This window comes from Oncorhynchus keta, chromosome 27 (genome assembly GCF_023373465.1).
Source record: "Oncorhynchus keta strain PuntledgeMale-10-30-2019 chromosome 27, Oket_V2, whole genome shotgun sequence".
Classification (NCBI taxonomy): Eukaryota; Metazoa; Chordata; class Actinopteri; order Salmoniformes; family Salmonidae; genus Oncorhynchus; species Oncorhynchus keta.
The window spans coordinates 42,348,825-42,372,247 of record NC_068447.1 but is presented as its reverse complement, the minus strand read 5'-3'; the positions used below and the strand labels follow the sequence as shown (position 1 = coordinate 42,372,247).

The 23,423-nt window shown below is 49.5% G+C and overlaps 1 protein-coding gene across 5 annotated transcripts in view; it reads right to left on the bottom strand.

Moving 5' to 3' along the window:
- Positions 1–23,423, bottom strand: part of arhgef25a (Rho guanine nucleotide exchange factor (GEF) 25a) — a 144,053-nt gene that overhangs the window by 48,784 nt on the left and 71,846 nt on the right. For 4 of the 5 annotated variants that reach the window (XM_035739246.2, XM_035739248.2, XM_035739244.2 and 1 more), the window contains 2 exons: positions 10,070–10,419; positions 9,116–9,226 (listed from right to left, as the gene is read on the bottom strand). In XM_035739246.2, the coding sequence (XP_035595139.1) occupies positions 9,116–9,226; positions 10,070–10,419 (461 nt within the window). The remainder of the gene's footprint in view (positions 1–9,115; positions 9,227–10,069; positions 10,420–23,423) is intronic. The other variant, XM_035739247.2, reaches the window with a different exon arrangement.

Here is a 23,423-nt window from a genome sequence, read left to right as displayed (position 1 = left end):
ATTGGATCTCTGTGGTGTTAGCATAGCACCCAATTAGGGCTGGGCGATATAGCCAAGATACCATATCACTGTATTTTCAAAATGTTTACGTTTTTTATCATTCTGAATGATAAAGTTCTAAATATGCTTTTTGGGTTGTGTGTGACACTAGCGTGGCAACAAATGATTTGTCAGTGGTTTTAATGGGCTTTCTCCATTCGGATTGATTGAAACTGTTCGGCCAAACTTCAACCAAACATAGTAGGAACATAAAACTGACAGTAAAGTCCCTATAGTACATGGGAATCTAAATCCTCTTCTGTAGCCTCTAACTCTAGTACTATAAGAATGGTTGCTCTTTCCAAAATGATTTGTTCAATTCCAGTGTTCACTTCCATCATTTTATCAAGTTACTCAAATCCTGCACTCATTTGAATGATCATTTAAACACTTGCTCACGTTCCTTTTTTACCTTAGTATGTCCCTATGTCCTCGCAATAAAATTGTTGGCAGAATAATTATTCTCTTCTTTGACTGCATTTTTGTCTTCAATTGTAGTTCTTACTTTCACCACTTGTTGTCCATGAGCCAGACTCCCAAATTTGGTCCATCAAGATAAGTAACATCGCGCCGATAGAGATGGCAGCTTCGCTTCTTGTCCTTAGGAAACTGTGCAGTATTTAGTTTTTTAAATGTATTATTTCTTACATTGTTAGCCCAGAAAATCTTAAGTGTCATTACATACAACCGCAAATAACTATTGGATATCAGAGAGTCTTCAACTTACCAGCACAACCAGTATTATGACCAGGAATATGACTTTCCCAAAGCAGATCCTTTGTCTGCTCAGGGCATTTGAACTGATTCCAGAGGCCGGCCCAAAACAACACTGCCGGAGGAGAGGGTGCCGGAGCGGTCTTCTAGTGAGGCTTCGGATGCCCGCATACCAAACACCCGCTTCTGAGTATATTACTCGCTAATGTACAGTCCCTAGTTAACAAAGTCGATGAAATCAGGGCAAGAGTTGCTTTCCAAAGAGATATCTGGGATTATAACACTCTCTGTTTCACGGAAACATGGCTAGCTTGGGACATGCTGTCGGAGTCGGTACAGCCAACGGGATTTTCAGTGCATCGCGCCGACAGGAATAAACATCTCTCCGGTAAGAAGAAGGGCGGTGGTGTATGTTTCATGATTGACTCATGGTGTAATTGTAACAACATACAGGAACTCAAGTCCTTTTGTTCACCTGACCTAGAATTCCTCACAATCAAATGCCGACTGCATTACCTCCCAAGAGAACTCTCCTTGTTTATTGTCACAGCCGTGTATATCCCCCCGCAAGTGATACCAAGACGGCCATCAAGGAACTTCACTGGACTTTATGCAAACTGGAAACCATATATCCTGAGGCTACATTTATTGTAGCTGGGGATTTTAACAAATCTAATTTGAGAACAAGGCTACCTAAATTCTATCAGCATATCAATTGCGGTACACGAGCGAGTAACATTGTTTCTCTAAATTCCGCGATGCACACAAGCCCTCCCTTGCCCTCCTAATGGCAAATCTGACCATGACTCCATCTTGTTGCTCCCCTCCTATAGGCAGAAACTAAAACAGGAAGCACCCGTACTTAGGTCTATCCAACGCTGGTCTGACCAATTGGATTCCACGCTTTAAGATTGCTTCGATCACGTGGACTGGGATATGTTCCGGGTAGCCTCAGAGAGCAACATTGACTTATACGCTGACTCGGTGAGTGTGTTTATAAGGAAGTGTATCGGAGATGTTGTACCCGCTATGACTATTAAAACCTTCCCTAACCAGAAACTGTGGATTGATGGCAGCATCAATCAAAACTGAAAGCACTTACCACTGCATTTAATCATGGCAAGGCAACTGGGAATATGAAAGAAAGAGTGGGATGAAAGAAAGAGTGATAACACAGAGATAGTGGTGGGAAAAGTATCCAATTGTCGTACTTGAGTAAAAGTAAAGATACCTTGACTCACGTAAAAGTGAAAGTCACCCAGTAAAATCCTACTTTAAGTAAAGGTGTAAAAGTATGTGGTTTTAAATATATTTAAGTATCAAAAGTAAATGTAATTTCTAAAATGTAAAGTAAAAGAGTAAATCATTTCAAATCCCTTTTATCAAGCAAACAAGACGGCACGATCTTCTTGTTTTTTTAAATTCAAGGTTACCTAGGTGTCACGGTTTTCATGTGGTGAAGGAGAGTCGGACCAAACTGCAGCGTGTATACTGCGATCCATGTTTAATCACACAACGTAACACGAATCCAAAACACAAACTCTACAAAACAATAAACGTAGTGAAAACCGAAACAGCCTTAACTGGTGCAAACTAACACAGACTAAGGACATCAATACACTCAGAACAATCACCCACAATACAACCAAAGAATATGGCTGCCTAAATATGGTTCCCAATCAGAGACAACGATAAGCACCTGCCTCTGATTGAGAACCACTCCAGACAGCCATAGACTTTGCTAGATAACCCCACTAGCTACAATCCCAAATACATACACACCAAAACCCCAAGACAAAACACACCACAATACAAAAACTCCATGCCACACCCTGGCCTGACCCAATACATGAAGAAAAACACAAAATACTTAGACCAGAGCGTGACACTAGGGGCACACTCCAGCACTCAGATAATATTTACAAACAAAGCATTTGTGTTTACCGAGTCCGCCAGATCAGACGAAGTAGGGATAACCAGGCATCTTCTCTTTAAGTGCATGAATTAGACCAGACAGTACAGAACATTGTGTCATCATACACTTGATGACATCCACACCCAATCAATTCAGGAAGAGTGGGACATAGTAAACAAACATGTCGCAGCGATCTAATCAATGGAGTTGGTGAGGTAAACATGAGTGCCTTTTCACAGGCTACTTTCCCGGAACTTAGAAACATTCCCATGGAGATTCTTGAACATTGAAGCAGTGTCTCTACACTCTACAGAAATGCTTGTGTGATCAGTAAGATACGCTGCCATGCTTGTGTGAGAAATAAGCATCTCTTTGTTCATTGCCCATGGTCTTCTGCTTACAATAGCAGCGAATGCGTGTTTGTCAACCTTCTGAAGACTTACACACACGGACTCCACTGTCAGCAAACCACTCCTTTTCTTGTGCAAGTCTCCCTTCTTCGTTGAGCAACGTCGTTCAGCACTCATCAGCTTTCATTCTGCCTTACTCATTCCCTCGTGACTGAGTAAACCCTCGGTTTGTCCACACTTCAAGGCCTCCATGTTCTGGCCGTGCCCATCTTCCCTTGACTTTGACCCACAGTACACAACTAATCAAACACCCGCATCCTAAACGCACTCTACAGACTCTATTCAGACCCTTTACTCAGTACTTGTTGAAGCACCTTTGGCACCGATTACAGCATCGAGTCTTCTCAGGTATGACGCTACACGCTTGGCACACCTGTATTTGGGGAGTTTTTTCCATTCTTCTCTGCAGATTTTCTCAAGCTCTGTCAGGTTGGATGGGGAGCGTTGCTACACAGCTATTTTCAGGTCTCTCCAGAAATGTTAGAGCAGGCTCTGGCTGGGACACTAAAGGACATTCAGAGACTCCCGAAGCCACTCCTACATTGTCTTGGCTGTGTGCTTAGGGTTGTTGTCCTATTAGAAGGTGAACCTTCGCCCCAGTCTGAGGTCCTGAATGCTCTGGAACAGGTTTTCATCAAGGATCTCTCTGTACTTTGCTCCGTTCATCTTTCCCTCGATCCTGACTAGTCTCCCTGTCCCTGCCGCTGAAGAAAAAACACAGCATGATGCTGCCACCACCATGCTTCACCGTAGGGATGGTTCCAGGTTTCTACCAGATGTGATGCTTGGCATCAAGGCCAAAGAGTTCAATCTTGGTTTCATCCGACCAGAGAATCTTGTTTCTCATGGTCTGAGAGTCTTTAGGTGCCTTTGGCAAACTCCAAGCGGGCTGTCGTGCCTTTTACTGAGGAGTGGCTTTCGTCTGGACCCTCTGCCACAAAGGCCTGATTGAGCGTCGTCGTAGCGCTTAAAAAACGTCTGTCCTCGGTTGCAACACTCACTACCGAGCTCCAAACTGTCTCTGGAAGCAATGCCAGCACAATAATTGTTTGTTTGGGAGCCTCATGAAATGGGTTTCCATGGCCGAGCAGCCACACACAAGCCTAAGATCACCATGCACCATGCCAAGCTTCGGCTGGAGTGGTGTAAAGCTCGCCGCCATTGACTCTGGAGCAGTGGAAACATGTTCTCTGGAATGATTTTTTCACGCTTAATCATCTGGTAGTCCGACAGACAAATCTGTGTTTGGCGGATGCCATGAGAGCGCTACCTGCCCGAATGCATAGTGCCAACTGTAAAGTTTGGTGGAGGAGGAATAATGGTTTGGGGCTGTTTTTCATGGTTTGGTTTAGGCCCCTCAGTTCCAGTGAAGGGAAATCTTAACACTTGACACAAACAATACAATTCTATACGATTCAGTGCTTCCAACTTTGTGGCAACAGTTTGGGGAAGGCCCTTTCCTGTTTCAGCATGACAATGCCCCGGTGCACAAAGCGTGGTCCATACAAAAATGGTTTGTTGAGATCAGTTTTGAAGACCTTGACTCGCCTGCATAGAGCCCTGACGTCAACCCCATCGAACACCTTTGGGCTGAATTGGAACACTGACACTGACTGTGAGCCAGTCCCCACAGCAATGTTCCAACATCTAGTGGAAAGACATCTAGTGGAAAGACATCTAGTGGAAGCTGTTATAGCAACAAAGGGTTTTTATAATGCCCATGATTTTGGAATGAGACGTTCGATGAGCAGGTGTCCACATACTTTTGGTCATGCAGTTTATGTGGTAGTAGAGTAGTGGCCTGAGGGCACACAGTTAATGTGTTGTAAAAAGTGTTATGAAATGTAATGTCATGTAATATTTTAAATGGTATATAACTGCCTTAATGTTGCTGGACACTGGGAAGAGTAATGGGGATCCTTAATAAATACTTAATAAAAAACTAATCCCTGTGACTCCTCTGCTGGTCTCCCTGATGGATGGAGGATACTTTCACTAGTTCACCACCGCCCCTGCCCTCTGGCCTGGTTCAGCCTGTTCAGCCGCTATTTGTTCAAATGTTTACTCCCGGCCAGACTCCTCGGCATAGGACAGTATATTCACCTGTGGCCTTTTATTTCCCATCAACTTCTGGAAATGTGACCTTTTACTTAAGCTGTAGTGTACACAGTGGGTGTGTGTGTGTGTCGGCCTGGCCGCCCGTGTGTGTGTGTCCTAGCTTTCCATCCCTGTTAGGAATCCTCCCGCCCTAGCTCTACCCTGGCTGACAGGACGCTCCCTGACTGGCCGATCCTGATCCTTACCAGATGTCCTCTGCTCTGGCGGAAGCCCACAGGAAAGAACTCTCTCTCTTTCTCGCATCCTCTATTTTTACTCCTCTATTTTTGCTTTCCAAAAGTTCAACGGAAGCCGATATCACGGCGGATGTGGTTCCTACAGGGAGACCGTGCCTTCGTGAGGTGGAGGTAGTGTGTGCGCGTTAGCGTGCGGTGCGGGCGTGCCAGGCGTGTGTGCATGTGTGCGTGCACGGTGCTAAAATTCTATTCCAGGAACTATCCAAACTCTTTTCTTTCTTCTGCCTTTTCCTACTTGAAGGAGAAACTCCAAATCTCTCAAAGTGCATCCAGACAGTACAGTCCAGACAAAAGTTGATCTCTCCTGAAGAGAGGACGGAAAGACCATTTGATGACTAGAGCAAGCGGAGCTATAACTCTTGGTACATTATAGTCATTTTACTACAGTTCCTTGGTTAAACTCCAAATCTCTCAAAGTGCATCCAGACAGTACAGTCCAGACAAAAGTTGATCTCTCCTGAAGAGAGGACGGAAAGACCATTTGATGACTAGAGCAAGCGGAGCTATAACTCTTGGTACATTATAGTCATTTTACTACAGTTCCTTGGTTAACAGTACTACATTTTGTGACTGTTTGACTGAAGTCAGTCTAGGAATTTTCCGTTGACCATCAAATAATAAACAATTGATCAAACCCGGGCCTCTGTTGGAATGTTAGGTCAGATTAGCAGTATCCTGAATGAAGAGGGAGAGGGAGAGAAGGAAATGGGGTCAGCACTAAGCAGAATGTACTGTATCTGAGATAAAGAGAAAGGGAAGTTACTAGAATGTGTATAAGAGTGAATAAGAATAAGATGTTGGCAGAATGGAAGTCTAATCTTTTATCTCCTGTGGGTGGTCAGAAGACAAAAACAGAGAGAGAGAGAGAGAGAGAGAGAGAGAGTGCAGAATGACAGAAGCCATGACCCCGAGATGACTGACCTACATACATTAATCCGCCTCTTCCTTTCTCTCTATTTTTCTTATTCTCTCTCACACTCTCTCCTTTCCTTCTCTCCCTTGTCTCTGTCTGTGTGTAATCCTGACTGACTGTTATTATGACTGAGTTCTTATTCCCACAGCCAGAACTGGAGGGGAATAACACACTTAGCAGACTGATGGGGTGGTCTGGTGCACCTGCGTTATGTTTAGTAGGGCACACTGTAACAAAACGTTTTGCAACGGAATACGAAGATCTGTGTTCTTATTGGACAAGTTCAGATATACAGTGGCAAGAAAAATTATGTGAACCCTTTGGAATGACCTGGATTTCTGCTTAAATTGGTCGTACAATTGGATCTGATCTTCATCTTAGTCACAACAATAGACAAACACAGTCTGCTTAAACTAATAACACAAACAATTCTACGTTTTCATGTCTTTATTGAACATACTGTGTAAATATTCAGAGTTCAGGTTGGAAAATGTGTGTGAAACCTTGGATTTAATAACAGGTTGACCCTCCTGAAGCAACAACCTCAGCCAAATGTTTTCTGTAGTTGCGGATCAGACCTGCACAACGGTCAGGAGGAATTTTGACCATTTACAAAACTGTTTCATTTCAGCAATATTCTTGTGATGTCTGGTGTGAACCGCTCTCTTGAGGTCATGCCACAGCATCTCAATTGGGTTGAGGTCAGGACTTCCAATCACGGCCGGATGTGATACAGCTGGGATTCAAACCAGGGACTGCAGTGATGTCTCTAGCACTGAGATGCAGTGCCTTAGGCTGCTGCGCCACTCAGGAGCCTTACATTCTCCTGCAAAAAGTATTGATAAACTTGGGAATTCATTTTTCCATCGATGATAGCAAGCTGTCCAGGCCCTGAGGCAGCAAAGCAGACCCAAACCACAATGCTCCCTCCACCATACTTTACAGTTGGGATGAGGGTTTGATGTTGGTGTGCTGTCTTTTTATCTCCACACATAGTAATGTGTGTTCATTACAAACAACACAACTTTAGCTTCATCTGTCCACAGAATATTTTGCCAGAAGCGCTGTGCAACATCCAGATGCTCTTTTGCAAACTTCAGACGTGCAGCAATGTTTTTTTGGGACAGCTGTGGCTTCTTCTGTGGTGTCCTCCCATGAACACCATTCTTGTTTAGCGTTTTACGTATCGTAGACTCGTCAACAGAGATGTTAGCATCTTCCAGAGATTTCTGTAAGTCTTTAGCTGACACTCTAGGATTCTTCTTAGCCTCATTGAGCATTCTGCGCTGTCATGTCATCAGTCATCTTTGCAGGACGGCCACTCTTAGGTTGAGTAGCAACAGTGCTGAAATTTCTCCATTTATAGACAATTTGTCTTTTAGAGATACTTTTGTAACCCTTTCCAGCTTTATGCAAGGCAACAGTTCTTAATCTTAGGTCTTCTGAGATCTATTTTGTGTTCGAGGCATGATTCGCATCAGGCAATGCTTCTTGTGAATAGCAAACTCACATTTTGTGAGTGTTTAATATAGGGCAGGGCAGCTCTAACCAACATCTCCAATCTCATATCAATGATTGGACTTCAGGTTAGTTGACTCCTGACTCCAATTAGTTTTTGGAGAAGTCATCAGCCTGGGGCTTCACATACTTCTTCCAACCTACACTGTGAATGTTTAAATGATGTATTCAATATAGACAAGAAAAATACAATCATTTGGTGTGTTATTAGTTTAAGTACACTGTGTTTGTCTATTGTTGTGACTTAGATGAAAGTCAGATCAAATTTGATGAACAATTTACTCAGAAATCGAGGTAATTCCAACGGGTTCACATACTTTTTCTTGCCACTGTAGCTCCCTTGTTCACTGAGTTTTAAAAGCTTTGTCAGAACCGGTAAGATTCCAGTTAGTCATGTCTCTCTTACGTCTGTCTACCTGACACAGTATCCATTATCTTTATCTTGGCCCCCTTACCAATCGTCTCGGTTTCAAATACCATCTATCCCATTTGCTGTTGCCGTTCACACATCATTCCCAGTGTTTGATGTGTAAATGAAAGAGCACAGCCATCGTCTAGACTCTGCCGTTCCCGGGAACACGGCATCTTCCGTCCTTTTTCTCCTCCCTGCCGTTTCCTCTTCATCTGGAGGCATGTTCTTTGCAGCTGAATGCGAAGCGTCCACCACACGGAACCCCAACAAGGGTGTGCGTCCCGAATGGCACCCTGTTCCCTACATATTAGTGCACTACTTTTGACCAGAGACCTATGGGCCTGTTTGGGATGCAACCACTGGACGGCCTCCTCCTGATTAACTCTGAGAGGCCCTTCGGGGGTGTGAGGGGGGACTTCCTATCCAGGTCTGTCTCGGGGGCTATCATCTCCCTGTCTCCCCCAACCCTACACACTGAGCAGCAACAGCCAATACCATCAATGGATGACCAATTCATTTCTTCACCAGTTCAGTACGATTTATTGTGTTTTCTCAGGTTGGATACGTTGACTGAGTATGTGCTCTCTGACCCTGTTGATTAGATAGATTGCATGACCGTAGCTACCTTGTTAAGCCTCCTAGACCTACGGCATTTGCTCGGGTGGGCTAAGACAAGTTGTCAGGTCTCAGGCAAAGATTGTCAACAAGCAAACATGATTCCCCAAACCACTTCTGTTACACTGGGCTGTAGGTGTGAACTCAGAGTGTGTGTGTGTGTGTGTGTGTGCGTGCGTGCATGCGTGTGTGTGTGTGTGCGCGCACGCAAGCGTGTTGACTCACATGTGTGTAGGCCAGTGAAGTACAGCCTTGTAGCGAGTCAGACAGGTAGCTGGGAGAGTTTAGGGTTGCCGGGGAGAGATCCTCAGGACTGGCCAAATTATACCTGCACTCCTACAACACACACACACCGCATGAGCACACCCATACACACCCAGCTAGACAGAAGGAACATCGTTACTCAACGTAACACAGCAAAATCACTCAACACATCCACGTGAGTCAGTGTTACGCTGTGACTGGGTCAGAAACGTCCCCAGAGGTGAAAGGGCAGGGTGCTGTTGATGCGTAACGAGCAGCATCACCCCTGCCATAGCTATCCCACTGTCCGTGTGTTTACAACGCAGTAGTCATTCATAGTATTCATAGGCGAGGCATTGTACTGTCAATAGGCTGTGGTCAGGGAAGCTAAGTAGAGATGAACCATACTGTTTATCTATGGGGAAGCTGGCACCGCTATATATTTACACGGGAAGAGTTGTAGATCTGTGTTTGACAGGCACCTGTACTAAACAATCATTCGTCTATTTGCTCTTGAGCCTGTTCATAAGCCTATGCTATCTTGTGATATGATATATGTATATTTAGCTACTGTATGTAGAACACTGCGGCAATTTTACAGAGTATACGGATGAGTTTACTCTTGAGGAGGCACATTTCAAATCTGTCACTTGCCATTGTCCATATATGACATATGTACATACCTGTATGTGTCACAGGAGGTTGGTGGCATCTCAGTTGGGGAGGACAGGCTCGCGGTAACGGCTGGAGCGGAGTAGGTGGAATGGTGTCAAATCCATCAAACACATGGCTTGGTGCCGTTCCATTTCCTCCGTTCCAGACATTATTATGAGCTGCCCTCCCCTCAGAAACCTCCACCGCTATGTATGTAGGTCTATGTACCCTAGTCGACACTGTATCCTGAACACTGGTGCTTAGCAACGCCTCTCCACTCACCATCTCTGTGTGTGTGATGGGTAGTACAGTGGTGAGGTGGTCCTCTGATCCCAGCCCTCCCAGGCCCAGGCCCAGGCCATGACTGTGGCGTGGGGGTGGAATAGGAGGAGGGGGCTTGCTTCCCCCATCCAACTTCCTGTCCTGCCGCTCCCCCTTGGTGCTGGTGGAGATGTTGACGGCCCCGGCGCTCAGCTTGCGGACGGGATTGGTCAGCCACCTCTTCAGGGTGCTGACGGAACGCCGCGAGCCCGGGGAGTTGGGGGCGGAGCTAATGGACGCCGTCAGGGTCGGGGGCAGGGACGCCACGGAGGTGGAGATACTACCCTCGCTGCCCGCCGCTGAGTATGAGTCTGGAGAGAGACAGAAAGGAGGGAAAGAGAGAGAGACAGAAAGGAGGGAAAGAGAGAGAGACAGAAAGGAGGGAAAGAGAGAGAGACAGAAAGGAGGGAAAGAGAGAGAGACAGAAAGGAGGGAAAGAGAGAGAGACATTTAAAGAAGGACAGTGGGAGGAAGAATTGAATAGATACTTAATTGTCAATTTTTTAAAAACGGAAACTGAATGATTTGCCACCACAATATCCAACCTCATACTCAAACAACCACACACAAGTCTAGGTCCAAGAGGCTTCTGAACAGCTTCTACCCCCAAGCCATAAGACTATTTGCATTGTCCCCCCTTTTATGTACATATTATATATATATGTAATATGTACATATTACCTCAATTACCTTACTAACCTACACCCCCACACATTGACTCTGTACCGGTACCCCCTGTATATAACCTCTCTACTGTTATTTTACTGCTGCTCTTAAATTTATTTTTATTTTTATTTTTTACTTATCTTTAAAAAAAACTTAACTGCATTGTTGGTTAGGGGCTTGTAAGTAAGCATTTCACTGTGAGTCTACACCTGTTGTATTCGGCGCATGTGAAAAATCTGATTTGATTTGATTTGATTTTGACACGGTTGGAAGCAGCACAGGATCAGCTGGAGAGAAGTGGCATCAGAGTAGTTGGAGGGAGAGAGAAAGACAGAGATGGAGGGGGGCAAAGGTTACATAACCGGTCAAGAGAAGTCAGGGCTCGTGAATGAATGATATGCTCTCTAAGTCAACCACAGGGATTTCTCAGGTCTCCTTATTGATGGATGGGAATTTAACTAAGGCAAAGGCAGCAGCAGACACACATATGCAGGGACAGATGTTGAACCACCGCTAACCACAACTAAATCAATAGAAGACAGAGACGGGAGTCGAAGTTTGGAGGGATAAATCCAGCTAGCTAAGTACTGGATAACCATAGAGCTAGATAACCATAGAGCTAGATAACCATAGAGCTAGATAACCATAGAGCTGGATAACCATAGAGCTAGATAAGCATAGAGCTGGATAACCATAGAGCTGGATAACCATAGAGCTGGATAACCATAGAGCTAGATAACCATAAAGCTAGATAACCATAGAGCTAGATAACCATAGAGCTGGATAACCATAGAGCTAGATAACCATAGAGCTAGATAACCATAGAGCTAGATAACCATAGAGCTGGATAACCATAGAGCTAGATAAGCATAGAGCTGGATAACCATAGAGCTGGATAACCATAGAGCTGGATAACCATAGAGCTAGATAACCATAAAGCTAGATAACCATAGAGCTAGATAACCATAGAGCTGGATAACCATAGAGCTGGATAACCATAGAGCTAGATAACCATAGAGCTGGATAACCATAGAGTTAGATTAACATAGAGCTAGATAACCATAGAGCTCGATAACCATAGAGCTGGATAACCATAGAGATGGATAACCATAGAGCTGGATAACCATAGAGCTAGATAACCATAGAGCTGGATGACCGTAGAGCTAGATAACCATAGAGCTGGATAACCCCAGAGCTGGATAACCCCAGAGCTGGATAACCATAGAGCTAGATAACCATAGAGCTAGATAACCATAGAGCTGGATAACCATAGAGCTAGATAACCATAGAGCTGGATGACCGTAGAGCTAGATAACCATAGAGCTGGATAACCCCAGAGCTGGATAACCCCAGAGCTGGATAACCATAGAGCTAGATAACCATAGAGCTAGATAACCATAGAGCTGGATAACCCCAGAGCTGGATAACCGTAGAGCTAGATAACCCCAGAGCTGGATAACCCCAGAGCTGGATAACCATAGAGCTGGATAACCATAGAGCTAGATAACCATAGAGCTGGATAACCCCAGAGCTGGATAACCCCAGAGCTGGATAACCATAGAGCTAGATAACCATAGAGCTAGATAACCCCAGAGCTGGATAACCCCAGAGCTGGATAACCATAGAGCTAGATAACCATAGAGCTAGATAACCATAGAGCTGGATAACCATAGAGCTGGATAACCATAGAGCTGGATAACCATAGAGCCGGATAACCATAGAGCTAGATAACCATAGAGCTGGATAACCATAGAGCTAGATAACCCTAGAGCTGGATAACCATAGAGCCGGATAACCATAGAGCTAGATAACCATAGAGCTGGATAACCATAGAGCTAGATAACCCTAGAGCTGGATAACCATAGAGCTGGATAACCATAGAGCTGGGTAACCATAGAGCTGGATAACCATAGAGCTAGATAACCATAGAGCTGGATAACCATAGAGCTAGATAACCATAGAGTTAGATTAACATAGAGCTGGATAACCATAGAGCTAGATAACCGTAGAGCTGGATAACCATAGAGCTGGATAACCGTAGAGCTAGATAACCCCAGAGCTGGATAACCCCAGAGCTGGATAACCATAGAGCTGGATAACCATAGAGCTAGATAACCATAGAGCTGGATAACCCCAGAGCTGGATAACCCCAGAGCTGGATAACCCCAGAGCTAGATAACCATAGAGCTGGATAACCATAGAGCTGGATAACCATAGAGCTGGATAACCATAGAGCTAGATAACCATAGAGCTGGATAACCCCAGAGCTGGATAACCGTAGAGCTAGATAACCCCAGAGCTGGATAACCCCAGAGCTGGATAACCATAGAGCTGGATAACCATAGAGCTAGATAACCCCAGAGCTGGATAACCCCAGAGCTGGATAACCATAGAGCTAAATAACCATAGAGCTAGATCACCATAGAGCTGGATAACCATAGGGCTGGATAACCATAGAGCTGGATAACCATAGAGCTGGATAACCATAGAGCTAGATAACCATAGAGCTGGATAACCATAGAGCTAGATAACCATAGAGCTGGATAACCATAGAGCTGGATAACCATAGAGCTGGATAACCATAGAGCTGGATAACCATAGAGCTGGGTAACCATAGAGCTGGATAACCATAGAGCTAGATAACCATAGAGCTGGATAACCATAGAGCTAGATAACCATAGAGTTAGATTAACATAGAGCTGGATAACCGTAGAGCTAGATAACCGTAGAGCTGGATAACCGTAGAGCTGGATAACCATAGAGCTGGATAACCGTAGAGCTAGATAACCCCAGAGCTGGATAACCCAAGAGCTGGATAACCATAGAGCTGGATAAACATAGAGCTAGATAACCATAGAATTAGATAACCCCAGAGCTGGATAACCCCAGAGCTGGATAACCATCGAGCTAGATAACCCCAGAGCTGGATAACCCAAGAGCTTGATAACCATAGAGCTAGATAACCATAGATCTCTCCCCTCCCTCAACAGTAACCTTCCCCTCTCTCCCCTCCCTCAACAGTAACCGTTCCCTCTCTCAACAGTAACCTTCCCCTCTCTCCCCTCCCTCAACAGTAACCGTTCCCTCTCTCAACAGTAACCTTCCCCTCTCTCCCCTCCCTCATCAGTAACCGTCCCCTCTCTCTCCCATCTCCTTCAACAGTAACCTTCCCCTCTCTCCCCTCCCTCAACAGTAACCGTTCCCTCTCTCAACAGTAACCTTCCCCTCTCTCCCCTCCCTCATCAGTAACCGTCCCCTCTCTCTCCCATCTCCCTCAACAGTAACCTTCCCTCTCTCCCCCTCCTCAACAGTAACCGTCCCCTCTCTCTCCCATCTCCCTCAACAGTAACCTTCCCCACTCTCCACCTCTCTCAACAGTAACCTTCCCCTCTCTCCCCTCCCTCATCAGTAACCGTCCCCTCTCTCCCATCTCCCTCAACAGTAACCTTCCCTCTCTCCCCCTCCTCAACAGTAACCGTCCCCTCTCTCTCCCATCTCCCTCAACAGTAACCTTCCCCTCTCTCCACCTCCCTCATCAGTAACCGTCCCCTCTCTCTCCCATCTCCCTCAACAGTAACCTTCCCTCTCTCCCCCTCCTCAACAGTAACCGTCCCCTCTCTCTCCCATCTCCCTCAACAGTAACCTTCCCTCTCTCCCCCTCCTCAACAGTAACCGTCCCCTCTCTCTCCCCCTCCCTCAACAGTAACCTTCCCCTCTCTCCACCTCTCTCAACAGTAACCTTCCCCTCTCTCCCCTCCCTCATCAGTAACCGTCCCCTCTCTCTCCCATCTCCCTCAACAGTAACCTTCCCTCTCTCCCCCTCCTCAACAGTAACCGTCCCCTCTCTCTCCCATCTCCCTCAACAGTAACCTTCCCTCTCTCCCCCTCCTCAACAGTAACCGTCCCCTCTCTCTCCCATCTCCCTCAACAGTAACCTTCCCTCTCTCCACCTCCTTCAACAGTAACCTTCCCCTCTCTCCCCTCCCTCAACAGTAACCGTCCCCCTCTCCCCCTCCCTCAACAGTAACCGTTCCCTCTCTCCCCTCCCTCAACAATAACCTTCCCCTCTATCCCCTCCCTCAACAGTAACCGTTCCCTCTCTCCCCTCCCTCAACATTAACCGTCCCCCCTCTCCCCCTCCCTCAACAGTAACCTTCCCCTCTCTCCCCTCCCTCAACAGTAACCGTTCCCTCTCTCCCCCTCCCTCAACAGTTTCCTTCCCCTCTCTCCCCTCCCTCAACAGTAACCGTTCCCTCTCTCAACAGTAACCTTCCCCTCTCTCCCCTCCCTCAACAGTAACCGTCCCCTCTCTCTCCCATCTCCCTCAACAGTAACCTTCCCCTCTCTCCCCTCCCTCAACAGTAACCGTTCCCTCTCTCCCCCTCCCTCAACAGTTTCCTTCCCCTCTCTCCCCTCCCTCAACAGTAACCGTTCCCTCTCTCAACAGTAACCTTCCCCTCTCTCCCCTCCCTCAACAGTAACCGTCCCTCTCTCCCCCTCCTTCAACAGTAACCGTCCCCTCTCTGCCCTCCCTCAACAGTAACCGTCCCCTCTTTCCCCTCCCTCAACAGTAACCGTCCCCTCTCTCCCCTCCCTCAACAGTAACCGTCCCCTCTTTCCCCCTCCCTCAACAGTAACCGTCCCCTCTCTCCCCCTCCCTCAACAGTAACCGTCCCCTCTCTCCCCTCCCTCAACAGTAACCGTCCCCTCTCTCCCCCTCCCTCAACAGTAACCTTCCCCTCTCTCCCCTCCCTCAACAGTAACCGTCCCCCTCTCCCCTCCCTCAACAGTAACCTTCCCCTCTCTCCCCTCCCTCAACAGTAACCGTCCCCCTCTCCCCTCCCTCAACAGTAACCTTCCCCTCTCTCCACCTCCTTCAACAGTAACCTTCCCCCTCTCCCCCTCCCTCAACAGTAACCGTCCCCCTCTCCCCCTCCCTCAACAGTAACCGTTCCCTCTCTCCCCTCCCTCAACAATAACCTTCCCCTCTCCCCTCTCCCTCAACAGTAACCTTCCCTCTCTCCCCTCCCTCAACAATAACCTTCCCCTCTCCCATCTCCCTCAACAGTAACCTTCCCCTCTCTCCCCCTCCCTCAACAGTAACCGTCCCCCTCTCCCCCTCCCTCAACAGTAACCTTCCCCCCTCTCTCCACCTCCTTCAACAGTAACCTTCCCCTCTCTCCCCCTCCCTCAACAGTAACCGTCCCCCTCTCCCCCTCCCTCAACAGTAACCGTTCCCTCTCTCCCCTCCCTCAACAATAACCTTCCCCTCTCCCATCTCCCTCAACAATAACCTTCCCCTCTCCCCCTCCTTCAACAGTAACCGTCCCCTCTCTGCCCTCCCTCAACAGTAACCGTCCCCTCTTTCCCCCTCCCTCAACAGTAACCGTCCCCTCTCTCCCCTCCCTCAACAGTAACCGTCCCCTCTTTCCCCCTCCCTCAACAGTAACCGTCCCCTCACTCCCCTCCCTCAACAGTAACCGTCCCCTCTTTCCCCCTCCCTCAACAGTAACCGTCCCCTCTCTCCCCCTCCCTCAACAGTAACCGTCCCCTCTCTCCCCTCCCTCAACAGTAACCGTCCCCTCTCTCCCCCTCCCTCAACAGTAACCTTCCCCTCTCTCCACCTCCTTCAACAGTAACCTTCCCCTCTCTCCCCCTCCCTCAACAGTAACCGTCCCCCCTCTCCCCCTCCCTCAACAGTAACCGTTCCCTCTTTCCCCTCCCTCAACAGTAACCGTCCCCTCTCTCCCCCTCCCTCAACAGTAACCGTCCCCCCTCTCCCCCTCCCTCAACAGTAACCTTCCCCTCTCTCCACCTCCTTCAACAGTAACCTTCCCCTCTCTCCCCCTCCCTCAACAGTAACCGTCCCCCCTCTCCCCCTCCCTCAACAGTAACCGTTCCCTCTCTCCCCTCCCTCAACAATAACCTTCCCCTCTCCCATCTCCCTCAACAGTAACCTTCCCTCTCTCCCCTCCCTCAACAATAACCTTCCCCTCTCCCATCTCCCTCAACAGTAACCTTCCCTCTCTCCACCTCCTTCAACAGTAACCTTCCCCTCTCTCCCCCTCCCTCAACAGTAACTGTCCCCCCTCTCCCCCTCCCTCAACAGTAACCGTTCCCTCTCTCCCCTCCCTCAACAATAACCTTCCCCTCTCTCCCCCTCCCTCAACAGTAACCGTCCCCCTCTCCCCCTCCCTCAACAGTAACCGTTCCCTCTCTCCCCTCCCTCAACAATAACCTTCCCCTCTCCCATCTCCCTCAACAGTAACCTTCCCTCTCTCCCCCTCCCTCAACAGTAACCTTCCCTCTCTCCCCTCCCTCAACAGTAACCGTCCCCTCTCTCCCCCTCCCTCAACAGTCCCCTCTCTCCCCTCCCTCAACAGTAACCGTCCCCTCTCTCCCCTCCCTCAACAGTAACCGTCCCCTCTCCCCTCCCTCAACAGTAACCGTCCCCTCTTTCCCCCTCCCTCCCCTCCCCCTCCCTCAACAGTAACCGTCCCCTCTTTCCCCTCCCTCAACAGTAACCGTCCCCTCTCTCCCCTCCCTCAACAGTAACCGTCCCCTCTTTCCCCCTCCCTCAACCCTCCCCTCTCCCCTCCCTCAGTAACCGTCCCCTCTCTCCCCTCCTCAACAGTAACCGTCCCCTCTTTCCCCCTCCCTCAACAGTAACCGTCCCCTCTCCCCCTCCCTCAACAGTAACCGTCCCCTCTCTCCCCCTCCCTCAACAGTAACCGTCCCCTCTTTCCCCCCCCCTCAACAGTAACCGTCCCCTCTCTCCCCTCCCTCAACAGTAACCGTCCCCTCTCTCCCCCTCCCTCAACAGTAACCGTCCCTCTTTCCCCCTCCCTCAACAGTAACCGTCCCTCTCTCCCCTCCCTCAACAGTAACCGTCCCCCTCTCCCCTCCCTCAACAGTAACCTTCCCCTCTCTCCCCCTCCCTCAACAGTAACCTTCCCCTCTCTCCCCCTCCTTCAACAGTAACCTTCCCCTCTCTCCCCCTCCCTCAACAGTAACCGTCCCCCCTCTCCCCCTCCCTCAACAGTAACCGTTCCCTCTCTCCCCTCCCTCAACAATAACCTTCCCCTCTCCCCTCCCTCAACAGTAACCGTTCCCTCTATCCCCTCCCTCAACAGTAACCGTTCCCTCTCTCCCCTCCCTCAACAGTACCCTTCCCCTCTCTCCCCATCCCTCAACAGTACCCTTCCCTCTCTCTCCTCCCTCAACAGTAACCGTCTCCTCTCTCCCCCTCCCTCAACAGTAACCGTCCCCTCTCTGCCCTCCCTCAACAGTAACCGTTCCCTCTCTCCCCTCCCTCAACAGTAACCGTCCCCTCTCTCCCCTCCCTCAACAGTAACCGTTCCCTCTCTCAACAGTAACCTTCCCCTCTCTCCCCTCCCTCAACAGTAACCGTCCCCTCTCTCTCCCATCTCCCTCAACAGTAACCTTCCCCTCTCCCCTCCCTCAACAGTAACCGTTCCCTCTCTCCCCTCCCTCAACAGTTTCCTTCCCCTCTCTCCCCTCCCTCAACAGTAACCGTTCCCTCTCTCAACAGTAACCTTCCCCTCTCTAACCCCTCCCTCAACAGTAACCGTCCCTCTCTCCCCTCCTTCAACAGTAACCGTCCCCTCTCTGCCCTCCCTCAACAGTAACCGTCCCCTCTTTCCCCCTCCCTCAACAGTAACCGTCCCCTCTCTCCCCTCCCTCAACAGTAACCGTCCCCTCTCTCCCCCTCCCTCAACAGTAACCGTCCCCTCTCTCCCCTCCCTCAACAGTAACCGTCCCCTCTCTCCCCTCCCTCAACAGTAACCATCCCCTCTCTCCCCCTCCCTCAACAGTAACCTTCCCCTCTCTCCCCCTCCCTCAACAGTAACCATCCCCTCTCTCCCCCTCCCTCAACAGTAACCTTCCCCTCTCTCCCCTCCCTCAACAGTAACCGTCCCCCTCTCCCCCTCCCTCAACAGTAACCTTCCCCTCTCTCCACCTCCTTCAACAGTAACCTTCCCCTCTCTCCCCCTCCCTCAACAGTAACCGTCCCCCCTCTCCCCCTCCCTCAACAGTAACCGTTCCCTCTCTCCCCTCCCTCAACAATAACCTTCCCCTCTCCCATCTCCCTCAACAGTAACCTTCCCTCTCTCCCCTCCCTCAACAATAACCTTCCCTCTCCCATCTCCCTCAACAGTAACCTTCCCCTCTCTCCCCTCCCTCAACAGTAACCGTCCCCCTCTCCCCTCCCTCAACAGTAACCTTCCCTCTCTCCACCTCCTTCAACAGTAACCTTCCCCTCTCTCCCCTCCCTCAACAGTAACCGTCCCCCCTCTCCCCTCCCTCAACAGTAACCGTTCCCTCTCTCCCCTCCCTCAACAATAACCTTCCCCTCTCCCATCTCCCTCAACAATAACCTTCCCTCTCTCCCCTCCTTCAACAGTAACCGTCCCCTCTCTGCCCTCCCTCAACAGTAACCGTCCCCTCTTTCCCCCTCCCTCAACAGTACCGTCCCCTCTTTCCCCCTCCTCAACAGTCCCCTCTCTCCCCTCCCTCAACAGTAACCGTCCCCTCTTTCCCCCTCCCTCAACAGTAACCGTCCCCTCACTCCCCCTCCCTCAACAGTAACCGTCCCCTCTTTCCCCCTCCCTCAACAGTAACCGTCCCCTCTCTCCCCCTCCCTCAACAGTAACCGTCCCCTCTCTCCCCTCCCTCAACAGTAACCGTCCCCTCTCTCCCCTCCCTCAACAGTAACCTTCCCCTCTCTCCACCTCCTTCAACAGTAACCTTCCCCTCTCTCCCCTCCCTCAACAGTAACCGTCCCCCTCTCCCCCTCCTCAACAGTAACCGTTCCCTCTTTCCCCTCCCTCAACAGTAACCGTCCCCTCTCTCCCCTCCCTCAACAGTAACCGTCCCCCTCTCCCCTCCCTCAACAGTAACCTTCCCCCTCTCCACCTCCTTCAACAGTAACCTTCCCCTCTCTCCCCTCCCTCAACAGTAACCGTCCCCCTCCCCTCCCTCAACAGTAACCGTTCCCTCTCTCCCCTCCTCAACAATAACCTTCCCCTCTCCCATCTCCCTCAACAGTAACCTTCCCTCTCTCCCCTCCCTCAACAATAACCTTCCCCTCTCCCATCTCCCTCAACAGTAACCTTCCCTCTCTCCACCTCCTTCAACATTAACCTTCCCCTCTCTCCCCCTCCCTCAACAGTAACCGTCCCCCTCTCCCCCTCCCCTCAACAGTAACCGTCCCCTCTTTCCCTCTCTCCCCTCCTCAACAATAACCTTCCCCTCTCTCCCCTCCCTCAACAGTAACCGTCCCCCTCTCCCCTCCCTCAACAGTAACCGTTCCCTCTCTCCCCTCCCTCAACAATAACCTTCCCCTCTCCCATCTCCCTCAACAGTAACCTTCCCTCTCTCCCCTCCCTCAACAGTAACCTTCCCTCTCTCCCCTCCCTCAACAGTAACCGTCCCCTCTCTCCCCTCCCTCAACAGTAACCGTCCCCTCTCTCCCCCTCCCTCAACAGTAACCGTCCCCTCTCTCCCCTCCCTCAACAGTAACCAGTAACCTTTCCTCTCTCCTCCCCTCTTTCCCCCTCCCTCAACAGTAACCTTCCCTCTCTCCCCTCCCCTCTCTCTCCCCTCCCTCAACAGTAACCGTCCCCTCTTTCCCCCTCCCTCAACAGTAACCGTCCCCTCTCTCCCCCTCCCTCAACAGTAACCGTCCCCTCTTTCCCCTCCCTCAACAGTAACCGTCCCCTCTCTCCCCCTCCCTCAACAGTAACCGTCCCCTCTTTCCCCCTCCCTCAACAGTAACCGTCCCCTCTCTCCCCCTCCCTCAACAGTAACCGTCCCCTCTCTCCCCTCCCTCAACAGTAACCGTCCCCTCTTTCCCCCTCCCTCAACAGTAACCGTCCCCTCTCTCCCCCTCCCTCAACAGTAACCGTCCCCTCTCTCCCCTCCCTCAACAGTAACCGTCCCCTCTTTCCCCCTCCCTCAACAGTAACCGTCCCCTCTCTCCCCTCCCTCAACAGTAACCGTCCCCTCTCTCCCCCTCCCTCAACAGTAACCGTCCCCTCTTTCCCCTCCCTCAACAGTAACCGTCCCCTCTCCCCTCCCTCAACAGTAACCGTCCCCCCTCTCCCCCTCCCTCAACAGTAACCTTCCCCTCTCTCCCCCTCCCTCAACAGTAACCTTCCCCTCTCTCCACCTCCTTCAACAGTAACCTTCCCCCTCTCCCCTCCCTCAACAGTAACCGTCCCCCCTCTCCCCTCCCTCAACAGTAACCGTTCCCTCTCTCCCCTCCCTCAACAATAACCTTCCCCTCTCCCCTCCCTCAACAGTAACCGTTCCCTCTATCCCCCTCCCTCAACAGTAACCGTTCCCTCTCTCCTCCCTCAACAGTACCCTTCCCCTCTCTCCCCATCCCTCAACAGTACCCTTCCCCTCTCTCCTCCCTCAACAGTAACCGTCTCTCTCTCCCCTCCCTCAACAGTAACCGTCCCTCTCTGCCCTCCCTCAACAGTAACCGTTCCCTCTCTCCCCCTCCCTCAACAGTAACCGTCCCCTCTCTCCCCTCCCTCAACAGTAACCGTCCCCTCTCTCCCCTCCCTCAACAGTAACCGTTCCCTCTCTCCCCCTCCCTCAACAGTACCCGTCCCATCTCTCCCCTCCCTCAACAGTAACCGTTCCCTCTATCCCCCTCCTTCAACAGTAACTCCCCCCCCAACTAAATTTTTAAAAACACCCATGTCCACCCTAGACAGGATTTTCTGTTCTCCAGTGATGTGGGACATGGGAAGCGAGGGGGGTGTTCTAGAGTGGACAGGGACAGGACGTTCTCTTTAATCCTATGGACCGGAAGATCTTTGTCTGGTTATAGCTTTGCCTTTTCCTATCCTTCTCCATTCCTCAGGCCTCAGCCTGGGATAGTCTTTCCTGTGAGATGTGTGGCTGCCATCTTTTGGTTACATCATCGCTTTTTGATCTCTTATCTCCTTCCCTCGTCCCGCCATCCCCAAGTCTTCCTTTCCGGTAAGATGTGTTTATGTGTGGCTGTGGTCTTTCATCTATGGTGAGGCCCTAAATGACCCTCTCTTCCCATCCATCTCCCTGACCCCTGACCTTTAACCCCTGACCCTCTACTGTCACGTTGACCACAGACGGGGAATGACAATGGCCCTGGAAATGTGTGAACTGGTTGTTATGTGAAGGTGGAAGTGGTTTGACCTATTTTGCCTGATTCTTTATGACAGAGAGAGAGAGAGAGATTATCTCACTATCGTAGTCTGGTTTGCATACATTAGTCTTCTGTAAAGCTTTTTCAGTGTGGCTCAATTTGTAAGTGTTTCTACATCAAAGCTAGTTGCCTCTGTAAATCCACAGTCCTTCTCAGTGTGTGTGAAATTATTATAATTCTTCACTCTTAGTTCAGGCTCAATTAAATATCTCGGTCCACACACAAAGAACCCAGTATGCCAGCTTCAGTACAATGAGCCATGTGACATGTTCCCTTCAATTCTCTTTTCTCCGTCGTAAAAAGTATCTTTTGAGATCAAAGTAAAAGAAGAACATTGTTTATAAATCATATTCTCCATGTAAATTTTTCCTGTTAGATAACCATAGAAAAATGTCAATTTTGCAATTATCTTCCTCCTCCTCCTCCTCCTCCCGACAGGGCTATTGCCTTGCTAATCTTACCATGATCCATTAAAAACAAGAGAGACTTCAGCACATTCAATGCTCCCCTGCAGTGTGGCCATCTATCTACTGACTGTCACTTCTCTTCGATCTAACATTGTTTCTTGTCTTCCTCACAGTTTGACTGAGGAGAACAGATTTGGCCCTCTGTCTTTGTTCAACATATCGGAGCCCTAGAATAGATGCTTTACAGATGGCAAGTATGTGAGCTTTTTCATTACACACACACACACGCACACACACACGCACCCATGAAAGAGTGGGGGAGGTGAATGGAGGACAGAAAGAAGGGAAGAGAGGAAGAGAGAAACAGAGGGGGTACAAAGAAGGGCGAGTTTTAGTCCGGAGGGAGTGGAGCATACATGATGATACACCAAACACACACACACACACACTCTCTCTTTTACACACACACACACACACACACACACACATACACACAGGCAAGGGTTCTCAATTGGTTTAGCTCACCTCCTTGGGCGGAAAGGAAACGTGGAAACCAAATTTGGACTCTCCTCCACTCGTGCATCAAGAAACGTTGCCGGGGGGGGTGGGGGTTTGAAAACACTTCCGTACTAGCCACCCCACTGCTAGGATACTTCTGCATCCTCTGCCGGAGCAGCAAACCTCAGTTCAACTACTAACAAATCAACACTTTCCTCCACAACTCGACCACGCAACGGTTTCCAGGTCACGGAGGAGAGGAGGACAGAGGAGTCGAGGAGCGGACAGACTTTCACCCAATTGAGAATCTCCCTATGTCTGCAGCCAGCCGCCCCTCCTCCAGTTCAGCTACTGTATTGTCAAGGGTCATAAGTCAAAAGCATGGACACAGCCAGTAACACCACCCTCAAACCCTAACCATCTCCGGACGGCATAGTACCCCAGCAGGGCATGCTAATCAAGTAGTGTGCAGTGGGAAAGCTACAACTCAACCAGTCCTTACGGCATTCAGTAGGAAGAGACG